At 34.4% G+C, this 14,962-nt stretch overlaps 1 protein-coding gene across 6 annotated transcripts in view; it reads right to left on the bottom strand.

The window, feature by feature from the left end:
* The window catches only part of NUBPL (NUBP iron-sulfur cluster assembly factor, mitochondrial), a 357,232-nt gene that overhangs the window by 62,556 nt on the left and 279,714 nt on the right, over positions 1–14,962 (bottom strand). For 3 of the 6 annotated variants that reach the window (XR_008957222.1, XR_008957224.1, XR_008957225.1), the window contains 2 exons: positions 14,364–14,456; positions 12,391–12,522 (listed from right to left, as the gene is read on the bottom strand). Coding sequence is in view for 2 of the 6 variants with exons in the window: in XM_057306469.1 (XP_057162452.1) it covers positions 14,450–14,456 (7 nt within the window). In the remaining 4 variants the exon portion in view is untranslated. Of the gene's footprint in view, positions 1–6,256; positions 14,457–14,962 lie in introns of those variants that run through there. The other 3 variants (XM_057306469.1, XM_057306470.1, XR_008957223.1) reach the window with 2 other exon arrangements.

The raw sequence follows: 14,962 nt of genomic DNA, 5'->3' as shown, positions 1-14,962 counted from the left end.
AAAAAAAAAAAAAAAAAAAAAAAAAAAAGTACAAGTGAGCTAAGAAATAAGATAATACTTATGACCCCACTCACCCTCCCAAAACAACTAGTTTACCAAAACTTTGTGTTCCTTTCCTGCCTCATCCCCCACTGACACCCTAGAAGTAACAATTACCTGATTTTAATGTTTGTCATTCCCACAGGTTTTTAGGAAAATTTAATCACATGTATATATGACTATTCTCATATATATCTTGAGTTTTTTTGAACTTTATAAAATAGTATACTATAGTCTTTCATAACTCGCCATTTTCACACATTATGTTTCTAAAATTATCCATTTTTATAAAGAGCTGCAGTTCATTATACTCTTGCATAATATTCTATTGTATGACTATACTACGAAGAATTTATCCACTTTTTTGTTACTGGACATTTGGGTTACTTGCAGATTTTTGCTACTCTGAACAGTACTGCTATGAACATTCTTTTTTTTTTTTTTTAAAGATTCTATTTTTATTTATTCGACAGAGATAGAGACAGCCAGTGAGAGAGGGAACACAAGCAGGGGGAGTGGGAGAGGAAGAAGCAGGCTCATAGAGGAGGAGCCTGATGTGGGGCTCGATCCCATAACACCTGGATCACGCCCGGAGCCGAAGGCAGACGCTTAACCGCTGTGCCACCCAGGCGCCCCTGCTATGAACATTCTTATGTGTGTCTTCTGCACATGTGCAAGAAATCCTCTAGGAAACACCCAGAGCAGAGTAGTAAGGTCCGTGACTGTAATATTGTAACAACGTGTTCTCCAGAGTGGTTGTTTACCACTTTACCAGCAATGTCTCAGACACAGCCCTTTCAACACTTTTTCTAAGACTTCTTAATTTTTACAATCTAGTGCGTTTACAACAGCATCTCATTGGTTTTGCCTTGTATCTTCCTGATTACTACTGGTATTGAGGTTCTTTTGTTTATTGGCCATTCATATTTTCTCTTCCGCGAAATACCTGTTTTGTTTCTATTGCCTGATTTTCAATTAGGTCATTCCTTTTTTTCTTATTGATTTATTTGTAGTTGTTTTTGCATTATTCCAAATAACTAATTACAGGTGCTGCAATATGTTCTCCCAGTCTACAGTTTTTCTCATTTTCTATATGTCTTTTGCTGAAGAGACATTCTTAATTTTAATGCAGCCAAATTTATCAATCTTCTTTTTTATGATTAGGGCTGTTTGTATCTTGTTTAAGAGATTCTTCCCTCCTAAGGTCACAAAGGACCCATCTTTTCTTCAAAATTTTATAATTTTACCTCTTAAAGTTGATTTGATATGGCATGAGGAAGGGATCCATTGTTTTCCATATAGATAACCAGTTGTCCCAGCACTGTTTCCCCCATCTGCAATGCCTATTTTATCATAAATCAAATGTTCAAATATGTACAGACTATTTCTGGGCTCTCTTATCTTGTTAATTTTTTATTCTTGTGTTAACAACAAACTGTCTCAATTACTATAAATTCATAGTAAGTTTTGATATCTAGTAAAGCAAGTTGATTTTCTCCTTCTCCTCCTCTTCTTCCTTCTCATTTTCTTATACAGGACTTTCTCAGATATTCTTGCATCTTTGCTGTTCATATAGATATTTCAATCGGATTGTTAGGCTTTATTAAAACAGACAATTATTTTTCATGTTATACCTTTTACATTTTGTCTGGAAGGCATGTATTATAAATAAAAATAATTTTTAAAAATCTTATGACTGACCATTGTGTCAAGGTCAATCTGCACTTGTCATTTAAGGCCCTATGTAATTGATTAGTTTTCCATCCTATTATCCATTACTTCCAAATAGGAAACTACATCTCTAAATAGGCTAGTTTTTCCAAAGCTCCCTCATGTAAGCCACAGTCAGCTCACTTATACCCCATCCCTACTCATATTATTTCCTCCTCCTATTAAACCACCTATTCTTCAAACCAGATTGCAGATCTTTCTCCAATCCAGTTCCCTAAAATTACAAATGTACTTAAAGTCAGAGTTTGGCTCTTATTAGTTTTAACTTTTGTGATAGTTAAGTGTCCTCAATAAAAAAAAAAGTATGAGAATTATGAGCTTCCTAGGGGCAACTATGGGCTACAAAAGAGTTGAAGACATATTTTTGATGGGCTCTTTTCCATGTTAAATGGATTTTAGACTGATCACTGTTGTCGACCTTTGGGTCCAGTTACAATAAGGCCTTTTTATTTGGATACGTTGTCTTGCTTTTGTATTTGATCTAGGTGGGTAACTATGATTAGTGAACTACAAGAGAAAGCCAGTGCTTAATGGAATTCATTTGCAAGGGACTTTTACAACATAATTTGAAAATACCTTCCTCAGCAGAGACAGGCTAATAACATGTTCTTGTAGTAGTTTACAATGTATCTGTATAGCTCTCCATCTGAAGAGATGATAAAGAAACAAGTGTGTGAACCATAATTAAATCCATTAGGCACAGTGTGAGAAATAATGTTTAAACAACAGTTCAACAGCAGCAACACTCTTATTTCAAAATCTTTTCTAATGCTTGAAACAGATGTAGTTGAAGATAATTTATTGTTCCTATTTTATTTCTCAATTAAAATAATAAAAATTCACTTTGTAGAAGACAACTAATGTTCGTGTAATGGCCCAAACTAATTTGCAGTAGTATAAAAATTACCAAAGGCATAAGGTATGAATGAGCTGAAATAAAACCCAAAAACTATGTGCAAATAATGAATCATGGAACACTACATCAAAAACTAAGGATGTACTGTATGGTGACTAACATAACATAATAAAAAATTATTATTTAAAAAAAGAACTATGAAACTTGATTACAAATAATAAAGAGCAAGAAAATAGTTTGAAAAAATCTTCAAATAAATGACCGCTTTTTGTCTTTTTTTATTAAAGGATATTCTTTTTTGCATTAAACATCTTTTACGTATTGGCCAACTTAACTGTTGTTACAAACCTGACATTCCTGGGGATGAAAGTCAGGTACTTTTCAATTAATAAGGTGGAAGTATAGCACATCGTTATTTATATAGGTCATTCAATTTCAGAGTTTAACAAGATTTTCAAAGCACTGATACGCTTTACACTGAAGACTGGATTTAAATGTTATATAAGTACAGGTTTCTGATTCGGAAAGTGGTCTATGACCAAGTTCTATTGTCACTATATTCAATGGAAACTTTAAGCCAAGTTATTTAAAAATAGTTTTAAATGTGAAAACAACTTGCTGCTTCAGATCACATAATAGGATGTGGCAAAAGAAAGGAAAGAAAGCAAGTAACTGAATTGATTATCCTTCAAGTTTCAACCTGAAATCTAAATATCGATAGTCATTCGAACTAGCTCAAGAGAGAATGTTCACCTAGTTTTCAATAAGCTTTCTTAGATACAAAAAAAATGAGAGTTTGAAAAAGGGATTTGAAAATAACCATATATGGAATTGTGACATGTTAGTCATTTGAAAAGGGTTATCTTCTCATAAATATACTATTCTGAAAAGTATAATCCAGTTATCAGAAAGCAATTTATTACTGCACCATTCTTTTTTTTATAACTTTATGGTGGTATAACTAATGCACAATAAACTCCACATACTTATTTATTTATTAAATTTTGACTTATTTTAGAGAGAGAGAGAAAAGGGCACACAAGCAGGGGGAGGGGCAGAGGGACAGAGAGACTCTCAAGCAGGCTCCCTGCTGAGCACGGAGTTCGATCTCATGACCCTGAAACCATGACCTGAGTCAAAACTGAGTTTGCTGCTCAACCAACTGAACCACCCAGGTGCCCCAAGCTGCACATATTTAAAGTGTACAAGTTGATTGGTTTTGGCCACAGTATATACTGTGATACCTCAGTATAGTCAAGTTATTGAACATTTCTATCACTTCCCTAAGTTTCCTTATTCCTTTTTAATCCTTCCCTCCCTCCATCCCTTTCTCCCTCAACACCCATGTCTAGGCAACCACTGATTTACTTTTCAAGTAGTTAAGTACACATTTTCTAGAAATTATATAAATGGAATTATACAGGGGTGCCTGGGTGGTGGATCAGTTGAGCGTGGGACTCTTGGTTTCCACTCAAGTTGTGATCTCAGGTTGTGGGATGGAGCCCTGCGTGGGGTTCCATGCTCAGCGAGGAGTCTGCTCGTCCCTATCCCTCTGTTCGTCCCCCGGCTCACACTCTCTGTTGTTCACTCTCTCTCTTTAATAAACAAATAAAATCTTAAAGAAAAATAAATGGAATTATAGAGGTTCCACTTTTTTTTTGTGCACCACTTTCCCTCAGCATTGATTTATTAATATGGTATCAATAACTCATTCCATTTGATTCTATGAAGTATTCTACTGCACAGATAGAGCAAATCTGTTGTGTCCATTCACCATTTGGTGCACATATGAGTTGTTCCCAGCTTTTGGATATTATAATCAAAACTGGTAGGAATTTATATTTTTATTTATAGATAAGTCTTCAGGGGATATATGTTTTGTTTCTCTTGGGTAAATATGTAGGAGCAGAATAGTTAGAATTGCATGTTAGTGCATGTTTAACTCTTTTAGAATATGCCAGACTGTTTTCCAAATGTAAATGTACCATTTTACATTTCCATCAACAGTGTATGAGATAGAATTCCAGTGGATCCATATCATCGCCAAGAGTTGGTGTGGTCAGTCTTCTCCACTGTAGCCACTATTGTGGCTGTGTAGTGGTATCTCATTGCAGGGTTTTGTTTTGTTTTGTTTTGGGGGCTTTTTTGGGCATTTTTCTAGTGACTAAAGATGTTGAGCATTTTTCATGTTATTTTTCAGTGGTATCTCTTTCTTGTTGAAGTCTCCAGGGAAATCCTTTGCCCATTTTAAAATTAGGGTTTTTTTTTTTTTTTTTTTTTGGTCTTTCTAACAGGTTGTAAGAGTTCTTTATATAGTTTAGACACAAATTCTTTGTCAGATATGTTTTATAAATGTTTTCTCTTAAGTCTGAAAATTGTCTTCCCTTAACTGTGTTTCTAAATACTTCTTTTAATTTTTATGAAGTACAATTTAACCTTTTCTTCTATAGTTTTATAGTGATTTTTCTACGTCCCTTTTAAGAAATCTTTGACTAACTTAAGATCATGAAGGTTTCCTCTGATGTTTTCCTTCTAGAAGTTTCATGGTTTTAGATTTCGTATTTAGTTATATGATCCATTTTAATTTTTGTAGATATGTAGGTATAAAGTTTCATTTCTTTGCAAAAGACTGTCTCATTGTTAGAGCACAGATGCTGAAAACATTATCTATTCCTCATCAAATTGCCTTGGCACCTTTACTGAAAATCAAGTTATCATATCAGTTTATGTCTATTTCTAAACTCTCTATTCTGTTCCATGGATCTATATGTCTATCTTTACATCAAAACCACAATGTCTTGATTACTGTAGCTTTATAAAAAGTCTTGAAATCAGGTAATTTATGTCCTCTGACTTTAACCTTCTTTTTTCAAAACTGTTTTCACTGTCCTAGACCCTCTTTATTTCCATATAAATTTTAGACTCAAGTTGTCAACTTTAGCAAGAGAGTCTCCTGGGAATTTAATTGGAATTGCATTGGATATAGTTCCATCTGAGGACAGATGTCTTAACAATATTAAGTATTCCAAACCATGAACGTGATCCCTCACCATTTATATAAGTTTTCTTTGATTTCTTTTATCAGTGTTTTGTATTTGTCCACATATCTTAGATTTATATCTAAATATGTAATGTTTTTGTGCTATTATAAAATGTACTTTTTTTCAACTTCCAATCATTCATTGCTAGTATATAGGAATAAAATTGATTTTTGTATATTAACCTTGTATACTGCAACACTGCCTAATTGACTTCTTAGTTCTAGTTACCTTTTTGTCTATTTTGGGGGATTTTTCTCCATAGACAATCATGTCATCTGTGAAAGAAGACACTTATATTTCTTCCTTTCCAATCTATATGCTGTTATTTCTTTTTCTATTGCACTGATAAAACCTCCACTATGATATTGAATAAAAGTGGTGAGCTTGGACAACCTTGCTTTGGTCCCAATCTTAGAAGGAAAGTAGTGTTTCACCATTAGTTATGATGTTAGCTGTAAATTTTTTTGTAGACACTTTCTGTCAGGTTGAAAAGTTGTCTTTTATTCCTTGTTTGCTGAGAATTGTTACATAAATAAATACTAATTTTGTCATTTGCTTTTTATGCATCTATTAGGATAAACATATGGTGTTTTTTCTTTAGTCTGTCTGTTCTTTAATCTGTTATTTACATTGATTGATTTTCAAATGTTTAAGCAACCTTGCATTCCCAGGATAATGACCTCTTGGTCACAATGTATTATTCTTTTTATACATGACGGATTCAATTAAACAATATTTTGTTTAATATTTTGTATCTATGGTTATGAGGAATATTTATCTGTAGTCTTCTTGTACTGTCTTTGGTTTAGTTATCAGGGTAATGCTGGCTTCAAAAAATGAACTAGGAAGTGCTCCTTCCTCTTCTGTCTTCTGGAAGAGTTTCTACAGAACTAGCATTATTTCTTCCATAAATGTTGGTACATATTCTTCCAGTGATGACATCCAGGGATGGGGATTACTTTTTTGATTCTTAACTACAAATTACATTTCTTTACATAATTTATGACTATTCAGGTCATCTACTTCTTGAATAAGCTTTGGTAGTATTTTTCAAGGAATTTGTCTATTTCATCTGCGTTGTCAATTTTATGGGCATAAAATTGTTTGTAATAGCTCCTTTTGTACTTTTAATGTCTGTAAGATCTTAGTAATATATCCTCTTTCATTCCTGATGTTGGTAATTTAAGTCTGACTGTCTCTCTTCTAAATGAGTCTGGCTAGAGGTTTGTCTGTTTTGTTCACTTTTCAAAACACCAGCTTTTGATTTCACTGATTTTCTCTACTGCTTTTCTTAATTTCATTTGTTGCCTTTTTTTTTCTGTTTGTTTGGGTTTAACTTACTCTTCTATCTCCAGGTTCTTAATAGAGAAGATTATTTCATTGATAGATTTTGTCTTTTCTAGAGTAAGCATTTAATGCTGTAAGTTTTCCTGTAAGCACTATTTTAGGTGCATACCACAAATTTTGATGTTTTATTTCCCCTTTCAGTCTGTCAAAATATTTTATAATTTCCCTTCTTCCTTCCTTTTTGACATATGGGTAATTTAGAATTATTTTATTTCCAGATACTTAGAGGTTTCCAGGTATCTTTTTGCTATTGAATTCGATTTAATTCTTATGGTAAGATAACATGTTTTATGCGATTTTAGCTATTTTAAATGTTGATGTATGTTTTACAACCCAGAATATGGTTTATTTTGGTGAACGTCCCATGTGCCCTTGAAAATAATATATATTCTGTTGTTTTGGGGAGAAGTGGTCTATAAATGTTGATCATTGCTTAGGTCTTCTAATACTTAGTGTCTGTCCTTGTTCCATCAATTATTGAGAGAGGAGTACTGAAATCTCTAACTCTGATTATAGGTTTGTCTGTTTTTACTTTTAGTTTCATCAATTTTTGCTTCCTATATTTCAAAGCTATTTTGTTAGGTGGACACATATTTAGGATTGTTACATCTTCTTGGCTACTTACCACCTTTATCATTATGTAATTTTCAGTACTGGTAATGTGCCTTGTTCTGAAGTCTACTGTGTGTGATAATACTACAGCCATTCTACTTTTCTTTAGATCAATGTTAACAATGTATGTCTTTTCCATCTTTTACTTTGTCTATTTGTATCGTTATATTTAAAATGGATTTTTTGTAGACAGTATATAGCAGGATCTTGCTTTTTTATCCAATCTGATAATCTCTGTCTTTTAATTTGTATGTTTCGAACATTTGCATTCATTGTAGTTATCCGTATGTTTAGATAAAAATCTGCCATCTTGCAAGCTGTTTTCTATTTGTCCTATCTGCTCTTTGTTCCTTTTATACTTTCTATTTCTGCTTGCTTTTGGATTAAAGATTTATGATTCAATTTTATCGCCATTACTGGTTTATTATCATTATTATTATTATTTTTAAAGATTTTATTTTATTTATTTGACAGAGACAGCCAGCGAGAGAGGGAACACAAGCAGGGGGAGTGGAAGAGGAAGAAGCAGGCTCCCAGCAGAGGAGCCTGATGTGGGGCTCGATCCCAGAATGCCGGGATCACGCCCTGAGCCAAAGGCAGACGCTTAACGACTGTGCCACCCAAGCGCCCCTACTGGTTTATTATTTAACCCCATTTTTTTTTAAAAAAAGGTAATTATTTAAAATTTACAGTATTTGGCTTTAATTAATATTTCAAATAGTATTAAATACCTTTCCTCATATAGTATAAGAATCTTATAATAGTATACTCCAAATATATTCCTCTCATCTTTTGTGTTGTTTTCATGTATTTTATCTTTATATATGCTATAAATCCACAATATATTGCTATTATTTTGTATTTAGACAATTGTCTTTTAAGATGATTAAAAATAAGATAATAAGTACTTTTTAAAAAGATTTTACTTATTTATTTCAGAGACAGCACAAGATGGGGAGAGGGGCAGTGGGAGAGGGAGAAGCAGGCTTTCAGCTGAGCAGGGAGCCTGATGAGAGGCTCAATCCCAGGACCCTGGGAGCATGACCTGAGCTGAAAGCAGATGCTTAACTGACTAAGGTACCCAGGCACCTCAAAACAATAAGTACTTTTTATGTTTATCTTTATTTTAACCATTTTCAGAGATCTTCAGTTCTTTTGTATAGATCAAAGTTTCCATCTGGTGTTCTACTCCCTCTGCCTGAAGAATTTCCTACAGCATTTATTGTAGTATAGTCTGCTATTAATGAATTCCCTCAGCTTTTGTAAAAAAAAAAAAAAAAGTTTCTCCTTTTTCTTTTTTAAAAGATTTATTTGAGAGAGAGAGAGAGAGAGCATGAGTAGGGAGAAGGGCAGAGGGAGAGAATCTTCAAGCAGACTCCCCACTGATCACGGAATGTGACGCAGGGCTAGATTCCACAACCCATGAGATTATGACCTGAGCCAAAAACCTAGAGTGGGATGCTTAATCAACTGAGCTATCCAGGTGCCCCAAGTTTTTCCTTTTTGAATGTTATTCTCACTGGCATAGGATTCTGGATTGGCAGTTTTTTAAATTTCAGTACTTTATTAATGTCTCTCCATTGTTATATGCCTTCCTGTAATTCATATTTTTGTTGTCTGTATGTAATGTGAATTTTTCCATTTACTGCCTTTAAGATTTTCTTTTTATCTTTGTTTTTCCAGCAGTTTCAATCTGTTATTTGTTTTAAAAATCCCATTTGGGGCCTTCTGAGCTCTGTAAATGTTCCAGTTTTTTACCTCCCATTTTATCAAGAGAATTCTTAGCAGTTATCTCTTAAAATATTTTGTCTGTCCCAGTGTTCCTTTCTTCTTATGAGATGGCAATTTATTCTCAGCTCTTGCTCGCACATGCACACATATGTCTGTGTGTAACTTTATTCTTTGTCCTTCAATCTGAGTAGTTCCTATTTACCTACATCCAAGTTCACTGATTATTTTTTCATCTGTCAAGTTTTACTGATGAGCCCAAAGGCATTCTTGATCTCTGTTACTGTTTTTTTTTCTTCCAGCATTTCTATTTTATTTGTTCTTATGCTTTCCATCTGTCTCTGAAATTCTGCATGTGCTCAAGCATGTTGTCCACATTTTCCTTTAAACCCTTTAACATATTAATCATAAACATTCCTTATTTGATATTACAAACATGAGTCATCTGAGTCATCTTTGTGTCTGATTCTGTTGAGTGCTTTGTCTTTTGATAACGGGTTGATTTTTCTTGCTTTTTACATCCTATAATTTTTAAATATTTTTTAATTATTGAAGTATAGTTGAAATACAATGTTATATTAGTTTTAGGGGTATAACATGGTGATCCAACAATTCTATATGTTACTCAATGCTCATCATGTAAGTGTAGTCACCATACAAAATTATTACAATATTATTGACTATATTCTCTATGCTGTACTCTTAATTTCTATGACTTATTTATTTTATTAACTGGAGGTTTGTACCTCTTATTCTTTACCTATCTCACCCATCCCTCTACCCCACTCCCCTCTGGAAATCACCAGTTTGTTCTTTATATCTATGAGTCTGTTTCTATTTTCTTGTTTGTTCACTTGTTTTGTTTTTCAGATTCCACATATAAGTAAAATTATATAGTATTTGTCTTTCTCTGACTTATTTCACTTAGCATAATACAGGTGTACCCCTGTAGTCACAAATGGCAAAAAAATCTCATTCTTCTTTATGGCTAATATTCCATATCTCACACACACACACACACACACACACACACATCATATTACATCAATCTTCTTTATCCATTCATCTATCAGGGGACACTTAGGTTGCTTCTATTATCTTGGCTATTGTAAATAATGCTGCAATAAACATAGCGGTACATGTATCTTTTCAAATTAATGTTTTCATTTTCTTAAGGCAAACACCCAGTAGTGGAATTATTGGATAGTATATTTCTATTTTTAATTTTTTGAGGAACCTCATACTGTTTTTCATGGTGGCTGCACCAATGTACATTCCTATTAACTGTGCATGAAGGTTCCCTTTTCTCTACTTCCTTGACAACATTAGTTATTTTTTGTGTTTTTGATACTAGCCATTGTGACATGTGTGAGTTATTAGTACAGTTTTGATTTGCATTTCCCTGGTGGTTAGTGATGTTGGCATCTTCTCATGTACCTGTTGGTCATCTCTAAGTCTTCTTTGGGAAAGTTATCTATTCAGGTCCTTTGCCTATTTATAATCAGATTTTTTTTTTTTTTTGCAGTTGAGTTGTATATACTTTGAATATTTATCTCTTATTGAATATATCATTTGCAAATATTTTCTCCCATTTAGTAGGGTGCCTTTTTGTTTTGTTGATGGTTTCCTTTGCCATGCAAGAGCTTTCAATTTTGGTGTAGTCCCATTAGTTTTATTTTTGCCTTTGTTTCTCTTGTCGGAGGAGATGCACCCATAAATATGTTGCTAAGATCAATGTCCAAGAAATTACTGCCTACGTTTTCTTTTAGGAGTTTATGGCTTCAGTTCTCACATTTAGGTCGTTACTCCATTTTGAGTTTATTTTTATGTATGGTGTAAGAAAGTGATCCAGTTTTCCCAACACCATTTATTGAAAAAAACTTTCTTTTTGTCATTGTATATTCTTTCCTCCTTTATCATATAAGTATGGATTTATTTCTGGGCTTTTTATCCTGTTCCATGGACCTATGTGACTATTTTTTTATGCCAGTACCATACTGTTTTGATTACTGTAACTTTGTAGTGTACCTTAAAATCTGGGAATGTGATACCTCCAGCTTTGCTCTTCTTTCTCAAGATTGCTTTGGCTATTTAGGGTCTCTTGTGGTTCCCTGAGAATTTTAGGATTATTTGTTCTAGTTCTGTTGTCTTATAATTGTTTACACTGAATGCTGGACATCATGTGTAGGATAGTAAAAATGGAGGTAAATAGTATTTATGGCTGAAAATGTGCATGACTCTTCTTTTGTTAGAAACTTAACGTACAGATCTGTTAATTTAGTCAGAAATTCATCTTATTTAGGTTTTGTTGTTTTATGGTTACCTTCAGTACACCAGTGGCTTCAAATCCCTCTGGTATTACTTTGTGCATAAACTGAAGGATGGGTTGGCTCTACTCTTAGCTTTTCACATCTCTATTCATAGTCTTTAACCCTCCTCCACCAGTTGACACTGCTAATATTTGATACTTAGTGCTTGCTAGCTTGCAGTGGGGCAGGGAATTCTCTGTTGTTTTGATCCAGCCTTAGCTCAGATAAGCCCTATGCCCCTGAATCTTGGTGAATGGGCTTTCTCAGTGATACCAACTCTCCCCTCAGTGATACCACCCCTCCTCTCAGGGATAGGATGCCTTTAGTGGCCAGAGTCAGGATGACTTCTGTTCTCCCCCATGATTGTGTGTGTGGGGGTTCTATTTCCCCTCCTGCAGTTACAATGGGTCTTCATCTAAGGACAGCTTTACTACCCTCTCCTAGTGACTTATTGGTGTTTGTTCCACAGGGAAGGAGAGTCAGGCGAGGTTCTTCTCAAACCATCAACTACTCTCCTTCTCCAGGCCTATACTACTCAAGAAGGCTTTCTCTAGTCCCTTGCTCCATGCTCAATTCTTCTCTTAGGCACCCTGTGAGGTCCACAGAGAAAAGCCTATGAGTGGATGCAAACTCCCTTCTGTTAGCAGCTTCTAGGGGTTCTAGTTTCTCTGCTATCCCACACTTAGTTTCAGCAATTTGTTAAAATTTTTCACTGGATTTTTCTTACCTGATATCGTTGGGAGTTTATAATCTCTTTCTTCTGTGTTTGCCAAAGGTATACTTGCATCCTGTCTCTCCTTGAAGGGGTCTGTCTTTTCATACATTTCAGATGACTTGGCTGCAGTGTAACTTAGGATCTCTGGTGGGTTTAAGAAAAATTAAGGTTTTGTAGATCATACAGTTTTTTTCTTGTTCTAAGGGTAGTATTATGGTCTTCCTAGTCTTCTCCATCCTAAGCAAAACTGAGACTCTCTAGTAGTTTGTTGCTTTGAATGTCACAAGCTGGCCCTAATATTTATATAAAAATGAAAAAAATCAAGAATTGCCAAAACATTCTTGAAGAACAACCAGGTGATGATAAACAAAACAGTGACTTATTGGTGCAAAGGCAGACAAATAAACCAATGGGACAGAATAAAAGTCCAGAAACAGATCCATAGAAACAGACATTTCATTTACAACAAAGGTGGTACTGCAGAAAAGTAGAGGAAAAAGACAGTCCCAGTGGACAATTAGATAACCACAAGGAAAAAAAACCCCACAAAATACTTAAGGGCTAATAACCAAAACATAATTCTAGGTGGACTGTAGAACTAAATGTAGAAGGCAAAACAATGTTAAAACTTCTAGAAATTAATATAGGGTAATATCTTCATGATCTTGGGGGCACTGCACAAAAATCAATCATTTAAAGGAAAATAATACATTTGAATATGTTAAAATTAAGATTATTTGATTGTCAAAAGACACCATTAAGACAGTAAAAGACAAATCATAATAGAGTGGGAAAGATATCTGCAACACAGAACTGACAAGGATTCATAAAACACTCCAACAACATAATAGAAAAATGGGCAAGAGATTTGACTGGACAGTACACAAAACAGGGAATCTAATTAGCCAATAAATATATGTAAAGGTACTCAACTTCATTTGTAATCGGGGAAATGCAAGTTAAAACCACAAAGAGATACCACTAAACAACTACCAATAATTCCACTCCAAGAAATAACTCAACAGAAATTTAAGTATGGAACACCAAGAAAATATGTACAAGAATGCTCAGAGCAGCACTATCTCTAAGAACAAAATATTGGAATCAATCCAAATATCCACCTACAGTGGAATGGGTAAGTTGGGTATATTCAAACAATGTAATATTCTACAGCAAATAATATGAATAATTCCTATATGCAACAGTAGATGTGGAACACAGGAACAATACAGAGCAGTTAATATAGGGCAAAATAAAAGCAATTAATATATGGCAAAATACTGTATAATTCCATTTAATATAAAGTGCAAAAAATAGGCAAAACTATAGCGTTGAAGGGTACAAGCTTAGGTGTTACTACATGAGTATATGGTTAACTTTGTAAGGGAAGGAGAGGGCAGCAATTGTGAGAGAAAATACTGAGGCTTCTGTGATGTCAGTGTTGGTTTACTTCTTAACCTGGTTGGTAGTTACATGGGTGTCCACTTTGTAGACAACTGATCTATATATTTGTCTCCCATGCTTTGCTGTATATATATAGTATGCTTCATTATAACTTCCCCCACTCCTCCCCACCCCCAGAAAGCTTCTGGCCATTGGTAAACTTATTTTTTTATTAGAAGTGTTTCCAATGGAGAGATGCAAGTATCTGAATTCTAATGTACTCTTTGGTTCTGATTTTCTAGGATTCTAGAAAGGTATTTGGTATGTTTTTTGGAGTGTGGTGGTTGCGGTGGGGGGGATTCTTCCCCTGTAAATGAGATACACAAAATTCAGATAAAGGTAAATAATATTAGCTATATTACTGACAAAAAGCTGGATTAGAGGATATGTGACCAAAGTGGACTACCAAATGCCCAACTCCTAAATTAGATGGACTTGCCCACCCAAGTCCAAGGCAGAGATGGACAGGTTTCCCCATAGCCTGCCTCAGAAAGCTCAGGATTTGGCTGAAATCAAAGAAATGCAGACAGGAAGAAATTTACCCATAAGATGCGTCACTCCTCCTTCCCTGGCATGAAGCGAGTGGGGCAGCTTGCCTTCGCCTCTTGGAGAGTGGAATGGAAATTCTCTACACTCTATGGAAATGTGAAGAATAAGGAATAAATATTACCCTTGACAACAGGCAGACTAGCTGTGCTTGAGAGTCTATCTTTAAAGTCAGCTCTTTGAAGCTTAGCAAAGGCTGCCATAGGCTAAATTTTAGAATAAGCTTCATTCTTGCTCTTATAGCTACTTTTTCTTCTTCCACTTATGAACCTGCATATATATTCCAACTACCATCTTTTCAGTGGCTTTCCTGGAAGCATCTGCAAAGACTTGTAGGCAAGGATAAAGGAGAAGAGAGCATGTGATTTTACATGTAGCTCTTTTCTAAGTCACGTATTTATGAGAAAAAAAAATGATCTTTCCCATTTCTCTATGAGATGTATTAAATTGGCATACAACTTTTAGTATCTCCGGAGCTTATTGAAATCATTCTTTTTCTAGGTAAAGTTAAGCCTGGTTCAAGTACCTGCTTTTTGGTATTTAGAAGTGCTCAATGATTATTTATATCCACCTTCTCTCAAAAAAATGATAAAAA

The sequence above is a fragment of the Ursus arctos genome, unplaced genomic scaffold (genome assembly GCF_023065955.2).
Source record: "Ursus arctos isolate Adak ecotype North America unplaced genomic scaffold, UrsArc2.0 scaffold_37, whole genome shotgun sequence".
Classification (NCBI taxonomy): domain Eukaryota; kingdom Metazoa; phylum Chordata; class Mammalia; order Carnivora; family Ursidae; genus Ursus; species Ursus arctos.
Note: the sequence above shows the minus strand (reverse complement) of the source record. Positions and strands in the feature narration are given on the sequence as shown.